Consider the following 15,687-nt stretch of genomic DNA (forward strand, 5'->3'; position numbering starts at 1 on the left):
AGGAAATACTTTTAACACATTAGTATCGAATCATTATCATTAGCAGGACTTTGAAACAACTGAATCTATTTTGAGGAAAACGACAAAGTCATGTTTGATTTGATAGCTATAGAAACTTTTTTCGCATTAAAACAACTTTTTCTGGCAAACTGCATCTTTCCTCTGCTAATATTACAATTACTGTCTGGTAATTAAAGCTTTCTTGTGGCTCTGATGCTGTGTTATGCAGCTTTCAGACAAGATGGTTGAAATAAAAGCCACTTTTTGAAAATATTTTCTGGCATTTGTAAATTCTTTTGTCAGAAAAAAAATGATTAGAATTGGAACTGGTTTGAAAACATCTTTCAGCTTCAGTTACTTTGTTACATCTATATGTGTAGCTGCTGTTTGTTTCACTGAAAGCTGATGACTTGAACCGGGAGGTTTTTTTTTAGAAGAGTCTTTACCATCAGCGTCACTATGACAACAGACACATTTTGCTAACAGTGTGCTACTTGAGGAAACGCTGAACTGTCCCTTTAAGAGCAGAGTCCTGAAGCTTTCTAGGGTCCGTTCCACAAAGGCCGAAAAGCAGCAGGTCGGTTCGTAGAGATGGTGGAAAGCAGGGGAACAGAGTGGTTCACACAGCCTTTATCCGCGCGGCGACCGGCGCTCTGCTCGGCAGACTTGATCTCCTCTCCGGAGTTCCTGAGCATGTCTTTATTTTTAGCCGGAACATGGAGGATCGGGCCCGTTTGGGGGTTTAAAGCTCTAACGGGAGTCTTGAGACTTCAGACCTGAACGCAGTTCTGCATCTGCTTGAGGGTCAGCGGCTGGGCCCGGTCCCACGCCCTCCCCTGGTCCGCTCACCCATCTTTGGCCTGCTGCTGGTGCACCAGCCTCTCTGGGGATGAAATCACTGTTTCCCTGGAGAACCCAGAAACGGAGCGGCCTTCCAGCAGAGCCATCTGAAACTTTTCCATCGCGGCCTCTTGGGGAGACGCTGTGCTGCAGTTTTTAGCTGCTGCTTTATCTCATTTGTGAACAGATTATTCTTAAGCAAAAGCCAAAAAAGAAGTCTTAACCTTTCAAATCAGGAACTCCATGTGTCTTCATTCATTAAAAAAAACAAAACAAAGTGTGTCAAACTCGAGGCCCGGGGGCCAAATACGGACCCCAATACTTCTTATGTGGTCTCCAAACTCCAGAGCAGTAATGTCCAAACTTTTTGTCTCACAATTTTAGTTTTAAAAACTAAAACTACCAAAATGTTTTCATTGTTTTACCTACTCAACAATTAACATGAGCTCTTTTAATTAAACAAATAATCAGATTTCTTTGTATGAATTGGATCATAGATCCAAAACTTGAAATGTTTTTTCCTTGTTTGCTTATTATTTTGGGCTTAATGGAAGAAAAAACTAAACAACAAAAAAATAGTCCAGGGGCCTCACATATTTAGCTTTCAACAGATGTGCGTCTAAATATTATTTTGTCTATCAAATCAAATCAGTTTTTATCTGTATTCTGCCAAATTACATTAATGTGAAAAAAGTTAAATGTTATCTAACTCTAAGAATTACTAATTGAATGCAGAGACGCCCATTTATTTGGTTTTATTGATACATTGAGCCACTGCAGGCCCTTTGAGTGGATTCCGGGTCTTGATGTGGCCCCCGGTGAACCGTATAGAAAGTGGTTGATGTAAATCAAGACGGCTCCTTTGTGTGATTTGCTGTCAAGCTGGGAGTGTCGCATCTACTCTGCATTCCTTAACCTGCGTCATATATCTAAATATAAGCATGGAGCGTGCTGCCTACAGTGGCGACCATCCCTTAGCCAGGTAATTTGACACACACAGAGGGTTTTGTATTTTGCCTGCTTTGTTTTTCAACTGCTCAGCAAATGTCAGCGAGCAAAAACCCCAGCAGACGCTGGGAGAGGCGTCCTCTTCACAGCGAGGTATCCCCGACCTCCAGACCTCTGCAGGTTTACTCGCAGCATCCCCGCGGTAAATCCAAAGCTAATGGTTGTCATAGTGACGATTGTAAAGACTCTTCTTTAAAAAAAAAAAACGAAATTCCCGCTTCAAGTGCATCAGTCAACGCTTGGCTTAACGGCCACAGATGAGCTTTAGTGGGAAACGAGTAGCAGCTACAGATTTAGATGCAACAAAGTGGCTGCAACTAAATGTAAAATAGGGTTTAAATCAGTGTTTTTCAACCACTGTTCCGCGGCACACTAGTGTGCCGTGAGTGATCGTCAGGTGTGCCGTGGAAATTATTCAATTTCACTACGGTACCGTATTTTCCGGACTATAAGCTGCTACTTTTTTCCTAAACTTTGAACCATGCGGATTGTAGCCCGCTGTGGCTTTGCTGTATATTTTTCTTCAACCACCAGGGGGCTCTCTAGCAGGAAGTGAATCATTAGAAGTCAAAATTGTAAATCAAAGAAGAACGGCTAATTTTCATTTAGAACAAGCACATGCTAGCAGCAGGCACGACGGAGAAATGTTTTCAAACTCGTATCATACAGCTTTTAAGTTGAGGGCTGTCGATCTGGCACTACAGGAGGGAAATAGAGCCGCTGCGTTTAAGCTCGGTGTGAACGAAACCATGGTTCGGCTTTGGAGACGGAGTGCTGCGTCCTTAATATTTGCAGCAGATTTATTAGGACGCAGCCCTCTGCTGGGTCCTTATGGAAAACCGGAAGCAGCTTCCAGTTTTTTTTGTTTTTTTTGTTTTGTGTTTTTTTTAATTAAGGTGCTAGTATGGTGCGCTCTATAGTCCGAAAAATACGGTAATTGGTTTTAAAAGATTTTTTGAAAATGAATTATCTGCAAATAATGCCATCTTCGAGTGTCTGCTGTAGCAGTGACTAGCGGCGTAATCATGTAATTTTCTTACCACTAGATGGCAGTAGGTACAGAGCATTTTACATTACAACAAGAGAATTAGTGATGCATGAATGTTACAGGTAGCGGTGAGAGCATCGTATCTAGCAAGACTGTGATGACAGTGATGGAAAAGACAGTGAAGCTCAGCAGTAGTTGGAAAGAACATGAGTCCATTTCCCACAACATATCTGTGTGAAGTGAGCTTCTCAAGCCTGGTTACTATAAAAACTAAAACCAGAGAGACTGAGAGATGTTGAGGAAGAGCTTTGTCTTTCTTCAATTTCTGCCAGGAAATCAGCTGTTTTCATCCAAACATGCACAGGTTTCACACCAGGTGGGTAAAATACACAGATATTGACATTTTGTACATGTAACTCTTCATATTGTAGCTGAATATGAAGTGAAATGTTTCCCAAATATTATTGCTTCTTTCAGAATAAGAATTATTTTCTGTATTCTGGCTATAAGAATGCTTGTGGATTAGTTTGTAAAACACTTTGACGTTTTCTACAACTTCTTTAAATTTAACACCACAGTGTTGTGGCTGTTCAGGTGTATTTTTGAAGTGGATATGTTAAGTGCAATTTGAAATAAGAAATGTAAAATGTGATAAATAAATTTTTGTGTTTATTTGATTCCTATTCAAGAGACTTTGATAAGAATGACTATATATAGGCGGCTACAGAGTATCTTTGTTTCCATTTTTAGTTGGTGGCGTGCCTCGCGATTTTTTCAATTAAAACAGTGTACCTTGACTCAAAAATGGTTGAAAAACACTGGTTTAAATGACATTAACATTGGTGTCATGCAGGGATGCACCGATCCACATTTTTCACCTCCAATACAGATATCTGAGGTTCAGCATCGGCTGATGCAGAAAAACACTGGAAAATTGACTTAAAACTAGGAGGGCACTGATTGTTTTAGTTTTCTTTTAAAGATCTGTAGTCATAGATTGGACAGGAAACTACAATTGTTGCACCCTGTTTTTATTAAACATAAATGAACTGAATTACAAATTAATTTGATAATTCTGCACCGTTACATCACACTTAAATACACCAACAGCTTTAAACATGTAAAAACAACTTTCATTTGTTCAGTCAGTGCAATTAGCCGAACAACAACGTAAAATAAGCAATAAATAAAATGAAACTGACAAAAACAAACTTCAAATGGCTCCGAAAGTGAAATGAGAAATTCTAAATATAATGTAAAATAAATGATGAAGCATGGCGTTACTTGGAGCATAAAGCGCAGAATTAAAATGATTAGATCCACCCACATTGTCACCGCTACCCAATCTAGATATTATTAATAATATCGCCCCAGTTTTACCTGTCAGATCAACACTGATATGTTTCAGATCATGAAACTAATGTTTGCCTGAAACGGAGAGAACATGAAGCATGAATCAGTTTTCAAAAAGTAATCAGACTTCATAAAGTAACTATGATTAAACTGGTCTGACTTATGGAACCTGATCTTTTGAAGTAGTCCAAAAGATCTCATCGACTCTTTCCTTATTTAAGTCTACCATGAAAATCTAGATTTTCTAATTGTTGTTTCAGTTCCTTATCAGGAATGTTTGAGTTCTGATCCAAACTGGGACCAGTGCCTGTTTAGCGCCAGTTTTGTTTCCACTTTCACTGCACCAAAAATGGGTTTTCTCCCACCAGAAATAAACAACATTTATTGATGCAGCAGTAAAGAAATCCCTTCATCAGGATCTGCAGGTTGTTGGAGAATGACGGCCGATCAAAACGTTTGCTCTGGGTTACTGGCTAAACTACAAAAACAGACAAAATAAACGGAAATGTTTTCTGATACAGGAAGTTTTAAATTATTCACGAGGTTGTAGCATTTTGTATAAATTATGTAATAAACTAACAAGCAATAGTCAAGGTTACAAAACGGTTTATTTATGGGTAAAAACATGAATTTATTGGTTGAAACAACAACAACAAAAAATCAGCTTTTAGCCTACATAAAGGTTCCTTCTGAAGTATTTTCTTGAGCTCCTGCTCTGCCTCCAGCGTTCACCACACTGACCCCATCAGGTCGGGGCGATTTGATACTTAGGAGCTTTGTGTGTTTAGTCGTCCAGCTAGAAAATGGAGCCCAGGCGGCCGTTGCTCTCATTTGGCCTCCATGACGGTTTTTCTTCACTCCTGTGAATTGTCTCGTTTTCCCCCTGAAATGAAACGGATGTGCTGAGTGTTTTCCAGGGTTTTTCTTCTGTCAGCTTTCTGTCCAACATGTCCTAATTCCTAGCAGGGCTCTCCTCTTTCAGCCAGTAATCATGTCTGTCCTGGTTTTCCTCTGTCTTCGAAGGGAACAGCAGCCATGGACTGAGGAAAAACGGCCGGGGTTTAGATTAATATCACAGCTCAACAGGTGACCCTTGACCCCCTCCGTCCCTCCTCCAATCTCTCTCTTTTCCTCAGTTTATCTTTATCGCTTTGTCCCTCGCTCGCAGAGACCAACAGTTCTCCTGTTTCTGTAATGTTCTTGGTTTGTCTCTCTTGTAAATCTCCATCTGATTTTTATCATCTCAGTAATCCTCTCTTCTTCTTTGGTGAACTAATGTAAACATCCACAGTCTGAGTGTAGTGGATGGATTTATTTTCCCTCTTTTTACAGCATTTCATTCAGCCTTTTAATCTGTTCTTTCTGAAACAATAATCATTTTTCTCTTACTAACCAAGCGTTAGGACTCTTGGCCCATGCAGCTTAACAAAATGGCTCCTACTTAATATTTTCTTCCCTTCAGCAATTTGACTTCTTAATTCAATTGCATTCATTGTTTTTGGCTTTGTTTAAGAATAAAAGCTAATAATTATTCAGTTTGTGTAGAGAATACATATAAATTACGTTTTAAGTCTTATTTTTGTGAATATTATGTGATGTTTTTGTTGTAGTGCTACTATAAAATTTAACTACTTTTTGTGCACAAGTGTGAACATTTCCACAAAACCGCAGATAAAAAAAGATACGTTCAGATATAGATTGGAATATATCTGTGAATTATTCAAAACTTTAGAATTTCTTTTGATTTATTATGTAATGTAATGCTAAATAAAACCCACCTGTTTGTAGTCGATGGTGTAAATGGAAGACCTTTATTTAGATTAGTGATTAAAACGACATTAAAGAAAGATGTTGCATGTTTGAGAGGAGCGACACGTGCAGCTTTCTGATTATTAACTAATACTAGAATGTATAAAATACGACTCAGGAATAATTTCCTTCATCTCAACAAAGTGAGATGAGATTTTCCAAAATCCATCAAAAATTAAAATCCATTAATGTGTTCACATGTTTGAACCTTTAACAGACACAAGTACAGAGGTAAAGATTTCAGGTTCATCTTGTCTGACTTACTTCACCGTATCTGGACAATAATGCCTATTGGCCCGGTTCACACAAACATGGAGACGCTTTGAGAAGCTGCAAATGGATTGTTGGTGAGGAAAAAGGAGGGATACGCTTACGCATGTCTCTATGTTTCAGTTAAATTTTAAAAATAATCTGAAGAAAAAGTAAATTCTGTCAAAGAAATGAGTTACATCTGTTTTTAAAACAAATTTAGCCTGGGACTCCTTTAGCCGTGCAGCAAATCTTCTTCTTTTGACTCCTGACCTTAAACAGCAGTGAGGATGGTAATCCCAGAGATCGTCCATCCGTCCGTTCATCCGTCCGTCCGTCCGTCCGTCCATAGACATCGTAATCCATTTTATTTATAGTTTCAGTTTTGTGTGGTTTTATTTCTGTTTTATTTATTGTTCTTGGTTTTATTTAGGATATTTAAAATGTCTTCCAGTTCCAGTGTTAAGAGTTCTTTACAAAGTTAAAGTTTATTGGTCTTTGAGAGGATGAACTGACGTCATTATCAAATGGAAGTGGTCACAAAACAACATTATTATTTATCCAACAATCATCCAGCCGTATTTATTATCATGACAACAGGTTTAGTTGTTACCAGTTAATCTGCTGGTTGTAAAGTCTGAACCATCTCTCCCTGCTTTCTAAACACCTGGCAACGAGCTAAATGTCAACAATTTCTTTACTTTATACAAAAAAGTTCTCAACTGTTGGTTATTTTATCACTTATCTGTGTCTGGATTAAGGTTCAAACAAAAAGATATTGTGAAAAAAAAAATCTTTTTCATTAACTTTCCAAGCTGCAGTAAACGACAGTAGTTACGATGCATTGGTGACTATATATTTATCAGACATGTCTCGCTTTAGGGTGAGTGTTTGGTCGGAGAGGCAGTTTGTGTTTTGCTCTCAGCGTGCTGCTCGGTTAGTGCGATCCTGTGAGGGTGTAAGTGTAAGGTCAGCGTGAGCCTGCAGAGAAAAGCCGCCTGCGTGGAGGCAGAGAGGAAGCGGAGTGAATCACTGACCCTTACGGTCTTCTCAAACCCTCCTGCCTCTGTCCAAGGTGCTGGAACACTTGGCATAACTCTCCTCTTCCTCCTACTCAGAACCAACTCGGACTCTGCTCTGCATACGAGCGCTATGAACCCAAACCCTCAGGACCCCTTCGGCATGAACCAGCAGATGGGCCGAGGTCCTCCGCAGCGCAATGGTGAGAGTAACACACACTTACTCACTTCAGTTTTTACTTTCTGTTGTTTTTATTCATTTTATTTGACTGTATTTTCATGTGAGAAACTCCTTCGACCTCACTTTTTTGTACTTTATTTTCGGTGTATAGTTTAAAATTTCAGAGCCTGCAGATATTTTCTGCTCCACCGCTTCGAAATAAGAAATTACCCCAACAGCTAAAAAAAAAAAAACCCTAAAATAAACACATTTATTTTTTCTTCTCAGTTTCAGATACTAAACAGATATTATGAATTATCAGAAACATCCAGAGTGAAACTGCATTCCATTAGAAACATCCTCCTTAAACGTTTTTGTTCACAAAATCTAAAATTATTTGAATGAATCAGTAATGCTTTTAAAATCTTCAAACAAACATTTTAATTTGAGTCAAAGTTGTGTTCAGGCAGTAATACATTAAGTAGCATTGCACCAGAGTATTTCAACTTCCCAAGCTGCATTTTCATGTGAATATTTTATATATATTTTCTGGCAATAAATAATAAGTGAAAAAGTATTGCTGATTATTTTCTCATTTATTTCATCCTGAAGTCCAACAAACTGAAATCAGCCAGTTAGCTAGTGAGGCTGTCTGCTCTGTTGCTAGCCTGAAGCCCGCTGCTTTACAGGCTCACTGAATATTACATTTTTATGAACAGTCGAGTTTATCCTTCTTCAAAGAAAGTCAAATTTACAGAATTTGACCTGAGTTTGGTTGGACTTCAATGGCAAAGTTATGAACCCTTAAACGTGAAAACCTGGAATACATTTCTGATCATGATGTCGAACAGAAAGGCTAGAAATCAGGTGAGGGACCGAGTCCTTTAAACTGGATCCAAAATCTCCTCTTTTTTTTTTTTTACCACAAGATGTATGTTGGAAGATTTAAGTAACTTTTTAAAGTTCAAGTATACTTCTGTGTCAAATTATTTCACAATTACAGCTCCTCTTAGATCAGGGTTTTAACCTTGACCGAAGTTGATGACTGATGCTAATCGAGTTTAACAATTATGGCATAAAAATAATAATAAGATTTCTGTATCCAGATTTTAGCACTAATCCATGTTTGTCCCATAAAAAGAAATGAAACGGTTATTTTCCAAACCGAACTCCATCATTATGTTGTTTTGTGATTTGTGGAACACAAAATAATAAATATTTTCAACCCACATGTGCAGAATGCCTCAGAGCTGTCAGAGGAATCTATAAATCTGGGGAAAGGCTGGAAAGTGAACCACAGCACGCTCGGCCTTGCATGTGTTTCCTGCTGTCAGACAAACTTTCTGTGTGTTTTGTCTTTTGTGTGAGAGAGTGTAAACGACCATGAGGAGCAGGGCAGACATCACATGTTATACCATGAAAGAGTAGGTGGAATGTTATCGGCGGGTCACGCAAACCGCCGACCAGGACAGGAAACAGCCATCTGGAAGGAATTTCTAATTTTACGGAGAAATTTTTGCCGCATATTCAACATCTTATCTCTAAAATCAACTGCAGTGGCGTTCGGCTTGCAGGCAGCTCCGATGGTTGTTATCATCCAGGTTTATGGTGTTTGTGTTTCTGTTCTTCTGGTCACTGATTAACAGAGAACACAGTCCATCCAGGCAGCTTCTCTCTCTGCTGGTCCACACATCTCCAAACCTAGAAATCTAAGAATCCCAGTTTCTGTTTTAGTTCCCGGGACAAACCTCAGAGATTTTCAACCTTTTACTTTTTCTGACATTTCCTCTGTCGCTTCCCAGATAACCCTCCTTTATTTCAGCACGTTCAAACAGGATGTTACCTTAAGAATGAGCTTCTGCCAGTCCGTCTGAATCGAACCTGTTCAGGGAAATGAATCACAGGATGGTGTGTGAATGGGTGACCTTAGACCCAGGTGGAAGTGCCGGTCTGTCAGTGTTCAAACAGTCGATGGAATCAAAAACGAAACACGCTCTTTTTGTTTTACTAACAAAAGAAAACTAATTAATGGTCTTACTTAGAAGTTTTCATCTCTTTAAACATTAATGGTGACTTTACTGCCACCTACTGGCCTAATGTGATTATTTAATTGCTTTTTTGTTAAAAGCAGAATAATACCAGATATCTTTTTGTAGTAAAAGTGTGGATATTTTTTCCCATCTGTATTTTTACTGTAGATTCAGATTAGTACAAACATTGTTGGACTCTTCTTCACATCCTCGCCTTTCTGAACAGCTACAGCAAAAACTGACTGACTGCCACGAAGTGAAACAGAACGACACAGGAAGTCATTCCTGCACTGACACTTTATAACCGCAGCCTCTGACTGAACTCTTTCAACCTCAATGGAAATATCCTCACATTCTTTCTTTTTAAATCTTCAAATTTATTTTTTATTTACTTCTAGTAAGGTTCCTGGTTTGTAATGTTGAGAATTTTTCCTGAGGGGAACAATAAAGTATTTCTGATTCTGTTTTTAGTCCAAAGGATGTTCCTAAAAAAAAAAAACAACCTTCCTGATTAGAAAACCAGGAATGCTAAAAATGTATTGGTACATTTTGACGGCCATGTTTCTCTTGTGAGTTGCAGGGAAATGAGATCAGGACGGCATCTCTGAAGATTACATCCAGCATCAAATCACTACATTTGTAATTTGCTTGGTTTCTCGGTGCAGATATGCTTATTAAGCACAATCCATACCGTTTCAAACAGGTTGAGTTCAGAGGCTCAGGATTTCAGACGCTAAATATGTTTGGGATCAAACAAAATGACAAGATTCTTAGAAAGGTTGTGGAGTCAAAATCTGAAGTTTCTCAAAAAATAAACTTACAATTTAAAGTAGAGATACTCAGAAAACATACTTAAGTAGAGTACTCGAGTAAATGTACTCTGCTGCTTTTCACTGCTGGCTACATGCAAATTTCAACACGTGAAAAATCTCAACAGTTTCTTCAGAATGTGTCGATATAAGTCAGCAGAAAAAATCCAGTCCTTTAAAAGTAAAGAATAGTAATGATTTAAACAGATCTCAGTGCGTTTTCACACCTGATGGCTCCGTAGACTCGATTTAGGACAAAATTGCAACATTTGTTGCATTTTCAGCTGCTGCGGTTCGTTTTCACTTCACTACGTCAAACAAACCAAAATAATTGGAAAACATGTTCCCCCCGTCGCCTGTGGGGGCGCTGCACCAAGAACCAGTGAAGGGAACCACACAAAAATCCTCTGAAGACACTGAGCGCAACTTCCTTCTTCAGGAATGTAAACAAAAATGTAGTGGCGTCAGATTTTAGCGGTTGGAGGATTTCTCTTTAGCTTTTGGTAAAAGACCATGAGCCACTCTTCTGCTAGTGCGTTTATTTTGGTTGGATTTACCCAGAATGCCCTGCTCTGTAGTTTTGAAGTGGTCTCTAGTCTGCACCAAAGTTCACTTCAACCAAACCGAGACCGAGGTTTGTAGGTGGAGTGGAGTTCGCATTAGAGTTCGCGTTCACACCTTCCCAAACGAACCGGACTTTCCAGCCCAACGGACTGGAGTTGGGTTAAAGCGGACTGAACAGGGATGGTGTGAATGGACCCTTAATATCACTCTGTGAGAAACAAAGGCAGCTCTTGTTGGAGAGCGAGCGGCACTTCCTCACGAGCTGAAGCGTGAGCGCGCCGAGCTGCAACGCCCCGGGGCCTCGTTGACACCTCTCAGGGTTCTAGCCGGTTTGGAATGGTGTTAAGCCCCGGCTGATTAAAGAAGCAGCTAACTAGAAATTACGGCACTGACTCACTCTGCCCTCTGGGAGGAAACACCTCCAGTTCTGCTACACTCTCTGATCTCCCTGCCTCTGGGAAATGAGCGGAGATCTAACGTTCGACCCCGCAGCTGCCAGGCTTTTGGTTGGTGCAGACCATGTTTTAGCATTTATTACCTCCATATTGAGCTCTTTTCTGCCAAGGACACAAGCCAGCCATTTTCCATCCCAGTTGTCTTGCTTCCTCCTAGTTGCAAGTGTGAACAACAGTGAATAAACACGGTGGAAGGGGGCCTGAGGGCTTTAGTGGTGCCAGTTTTGTATCGCCTCATTGTCCCATCTGCAGCAGAGGCAGAAAGGGAAGTGTCTGAAATGAAAGACTGATTTTATGCACTGCAAAAACACCAAATCTTACCAAGTATTTCTGTTTAGTTCTTGTGCAAATACCTTGGTACATTTGAAATAAGACTAAACTAACGTTCAAGTAACTTTTCAACGAGATAAAGGAGTTTAAGTCGACAACTCCTTTGATACTGATGAAAAAGTGCCAGATCTGACATATTATTTCACTTATGATAACATAAGTGAAATAATATGGGGAAAATGTCTTGTTACAGTCCACCAGTTGAACTAGTGTTTTCATCAATATTAAAGCTGTAGTTTTGTTTACATATTTGTTAAAATGATCATTATGTCGTGACGGTTTAACATAAGACAAACAATCTGTGAAAAACTCAACCTCCTCTGCCTTCTCCCAGTGCTCCCAGTACAAACTGCAAAAAACACACCTCTCATTCAGAAACAACCAATCAAGGCCAGGAGGTGGGTCTTAGCGCTGTCAATCATCCTCATGCTCACAACCTCCCATCTTTGCTACACTACAGCTGATTAACCACAACATGGTCTGCTACCAATGCTAAGGCTAGTTAGCATAGCCACTGATAACCGAGCATAAACGGTTTTCCTGTAATAAGTTGTTTTTCCACCATTTGTACTTTGAGCAGCGCGTACAGGGGGTTGATTGACATGGTGACAGTTTTAATAGATATGGAAAAAACATTCTTATAACATGCTGAAGCTTTAAGGAATTATTGACTTAAAACAAGCTCCTATATCTTGCTGAAAAGCTGCTTCTAAGTTAGCTTGGTCTTTTTTCAAACTAGAACAAACATGTCGGGTAAGATTTTGTGTTTTTGCAGCGATGGAGGAAGAAGGAAAGAGCAGTTAGGGGATCAAAGGAGGAAAATCTGATTTATTTCCTAACAGAAGTTTTGAGCAGGAAATATTCATCAGAATCAACCAAATGAAAAGCTAAACCAAAATTAACCTGCAATAAAGAGGAAGAATGTTTTCTTTGAAGCAGAAAAACAGAGTTTCTCTCCGTTTTCGTCTTTCTTTGATGTCCGGACCAACATTCCTCATCTTTGATTAATGACGGCGTGCCAGCTGCTCGGTACCAGTTAGCATGTTAGCATGCTGCTCCTGTCAGGGCGCTGACTGCTGACCCAGACATGGTGGCATTCTTTTCAGCAGGTGGTTCTAATTAAGCATCCTCTAATCTTCCTCTGCTCTGGTTTGCTTTATGTCTTCCATGCTGTTGTTCATGGAGGCTGGCATGCAGCTAGTGTCAACGAGGCCGACGTAGACGGCAGCGGAGACGGTGGGTTCACATTTCTTACCCCCTTTCCAATATAATTGAGATGTTTTTTGTTTTTGTTAATTTGCGTGTTTCTCCCTGCAGTTTTTTCCTTTCCTGCTCTGCCGAACGAGGAGAATCTGATGGGCGTTGGGAAACCTTTCCCCAAGCAGCTGTGGGAGGCCAAGAAGGTAACGAGGTTTTACTGCTTCACATCGAATCGTTTTACTGCTGCCTGCAGGAAACAAACAAAAAAATGTTTTAAAATGATTCTGTCTTCCCTCAAGAAGAATTTAAGTCATTTGCTGAGCAGATTTTTGGTGAAATGTTAGTAATTACCAAACATAAACCACAAAATGTCATGTTTATTTATACATCACTTTGATCAAAGTGCTGCGCATCAAATAAAACGCAGGGTAAAAACTATTTAAATTCCTGCAAACAATCAAATCTCCTGCTTAGTTAAAAGCAGAGGAATGAAAGTGGTGAGTTTTTAACTGGTTATTCCAAACAAATTGATTGTTTATTTAAATAGGACACATACAAGAAACGGATCAAGACAATCTAATTCCTGCATCACAATATTTATAGCACAGCTACTTCAATAGAAAGGCCTTTGAATGAAATGTTAAAACCGATACAGTAGAAAGGTCGAAAATAGATGTAAAACAATGTTTTTAAAGCCACTGAATCAAGTGAAACATCTTGATTGTCCATGTTGTCACAAAAAGTGTTTTTATCCTCTTCATAAAATCAAGTTTTTTATGATTTTTGTGTTTTTAAATGTATCTCAGTAATTCTAAAGATTTTCTTGGTGATACTGAGATTTATTATTACGTCTGAGATGAGTTAGTGTAATGTAAAAATAATAATAAAAAAATAAACATTTTGGCACTCTTCAATATTTTCTGTTCTAAAAAACCTGGTTTTCATCATTTACTTTTATAAAAATGATATTAAACTTACAGATATGAGCATTAAGCTTTAAAATATTCCAACATTTTCAGGCTTTTCATCCACCCCTCCTCTGACTGCACCATAGTTGAGCTTTTTTAAAATTTTGAATCTGAAAAATGTAAACTCAGTATTAGGGTAATCATAGACTGGATCTGCAGTAGCAGTCAGTCTGGCAACTAATCTAAAGAGGCCTCTGACTGAAGAGGACATGCTAACAGCTCCGTTTCCAGACAGAAGAGATGATAATCCAGAGTAGTTTGGATGACATCAACAGTTGTTAGCTCTGCTAATCCAGCTCGTTTGCTTTTGCCGCTCCTCTTTGAATCTTCCTGGTCGCGTGTTTAGAAAGCCGGACGGAGAGACGTTTGAACTTCCTCCTCTCTCTGCTCTGCATCCAGGAAGTCTCTGTTTCAAATCCTCTGGAATTTGGGGTCATAGTTCATATATTAGTTGAGCCTTTGAGATGCTAATCAGCTTCTCCCAGTTGTATAAACGACACCTTGTTGCTATGGTTTCCCACCATAAAACGTGTACCAAAGTAATAGGAAGGTAATAAGAATTTATTAATTATTTTGTGTAACGGGGCATGTCTGTTTCATTGCTGACCAGACGTCAGCAGGTTTAAGTTCATGATTAGAAACATGTTTGTAAGCCTCGCTGTGGTTTGTTTTGACTGGACCAGTGTGGAGCTGTTTGGGTTTTACACCTACTGCTAACCTCTTACCACCTGTGAAGCACAGCAGTGGGGGCATCATGATATGGGCTTGTTTAAAAACAGCTGAACTTTGACCCAAATCGAGTCATTCTGTAGTGGAGCGAAATTTATCCAAACATTGTGAGACGGAGACTGCTGAGAGTTATTGCTGTTGCTGACTCATGGGGTGTACTTAGTTTTTCAGGCTGTGATTTAAAGCTTCAGCTTTATGCATTTATGACAGCGTGGAATCTGTGTGTTTTATACACTTTAGATTGGATTTAACTCATTTTACAGCCTGGTAAACACCAAGTCCATTTTAATTCTGATACCTAAAACCTCAGAACTGGCAGAGGGTGTACTTTCTTTTTATAGACTGTTTTTTTTTTCTTCTCTTTTTACATTTTCCTCTTTGCTTTTCTTTTTCCCTCTTTTCCTTTTAACAATTTTTTTCTGCTTCCCTTTTTTTTCCTTTGTTCTTTTTTCACTCGTTTGTTTTTCTTATTTTCTTTTTTTAATGAGAAATATCACCAGAGCTATAAACGTCGTGACATCAAGGCTCTGCTTTAGAGATGAGTATTTATCGCATCTTTTATCTCATTACAAGAGTTTTGATTTATCGTTGTCACAATAAATTCCAATTACTTATTTAAACTCCCCCAAAATCTGTCCAAATTGCTAATTTTACTAACGTTTTTCCACGTTAGTAAGTTTGAAAATATGAAGATATAAATCGGACTCCTACAGAAGCAAATAGGAATGTTTTTCAAGAGCAGTATTTGTGTTTGGGCTGTCACAACCTTAGAGCTACCTAAAAAACAATCAATAAATAGTTGTTATTGTTTTTATTGTTATCACAATAGTGCCACAAAATATTGTGATAAAACTTTAATCCATATCACCCACATCTGCTCTGGTTATCTCTACATCCTGATATACAGATTCAGAGTCGGTCTTCGGTGCGTGTTTCCTCTTGTCTGAGGAGAGAGCATTTAATCTGGGTGGGAGCTTTGAGTCCAGATTCCTGACTTCTGCCATCACCCGCGTAGAAACCAGAAGCGAATTCGATGCGCCGCCACTTTAAGAGCGGTCTGTGAAGCGACGGCGAAGCGCCCGGGTCAGTTCGGGTGATCACAACACCTTAAATTCCTGCCGTGACTTGGCAGAAACATGTTCCCCCACCGGTCCAACCGGTCCTTCCTGTTCCTCT

At 39.2% G+C, this 15,687-nt stretch overlaps 1 protein-coding gene across 4 annotated transcripts in view; it reads left to right on the forward strand.

Annotated features, from left to right (window-relative positions):
• crtc3 (CREB regulated transcription coactivator 3) overlaps window positions 1-15,687 on the forward strand; it is a 45,995-nt gene that overhangs the window by 19,156 nt on the left and 11,152 nt on the right. The window contains exons 5-8 of one of the 4 annotated variants that reach the window (XM_081605534.1): window positions 5,213-5,275; window positions 7,366-7,469; window positions 12,800-12,850; window positions 12,932-13,017. In XM_081605534.1, the coding sequence (XP_081461660.1) occupies window positions 5,213-5,275; window positions 7,366-7,469; window positions 12,800-12,850; window positions 12,932-13,017 (304 nt within the window). The remainder of the gene's footprint in view (window positions 1-5,212; window positions 5,276-7,365; window positions 7,470-12,799; window positions 12,851-12,931; window positions 13,018-15,687) is intronic. The other 3 variants (XM_081605535.1, XM_081605536.1, XM_081605537.1) reach the window with 3 other exon arrangements.

The sequence above is a fragment of the Poecilia reticulata genome, chromosome 3 (assembly GCF_904066995.2).
Source record: "Poecilia reticulata chromosome 3, P_reticulata-male-v2, whole genome shotgun sequence".
Classification (NCBI taxonomy): domain Eukaryota; kingdom Metazoa; phylum Chordata; class Actinopteri; order Cyprinodontiformes; family Poeciliidae; genus Poecilia; species Poecilia reticulata.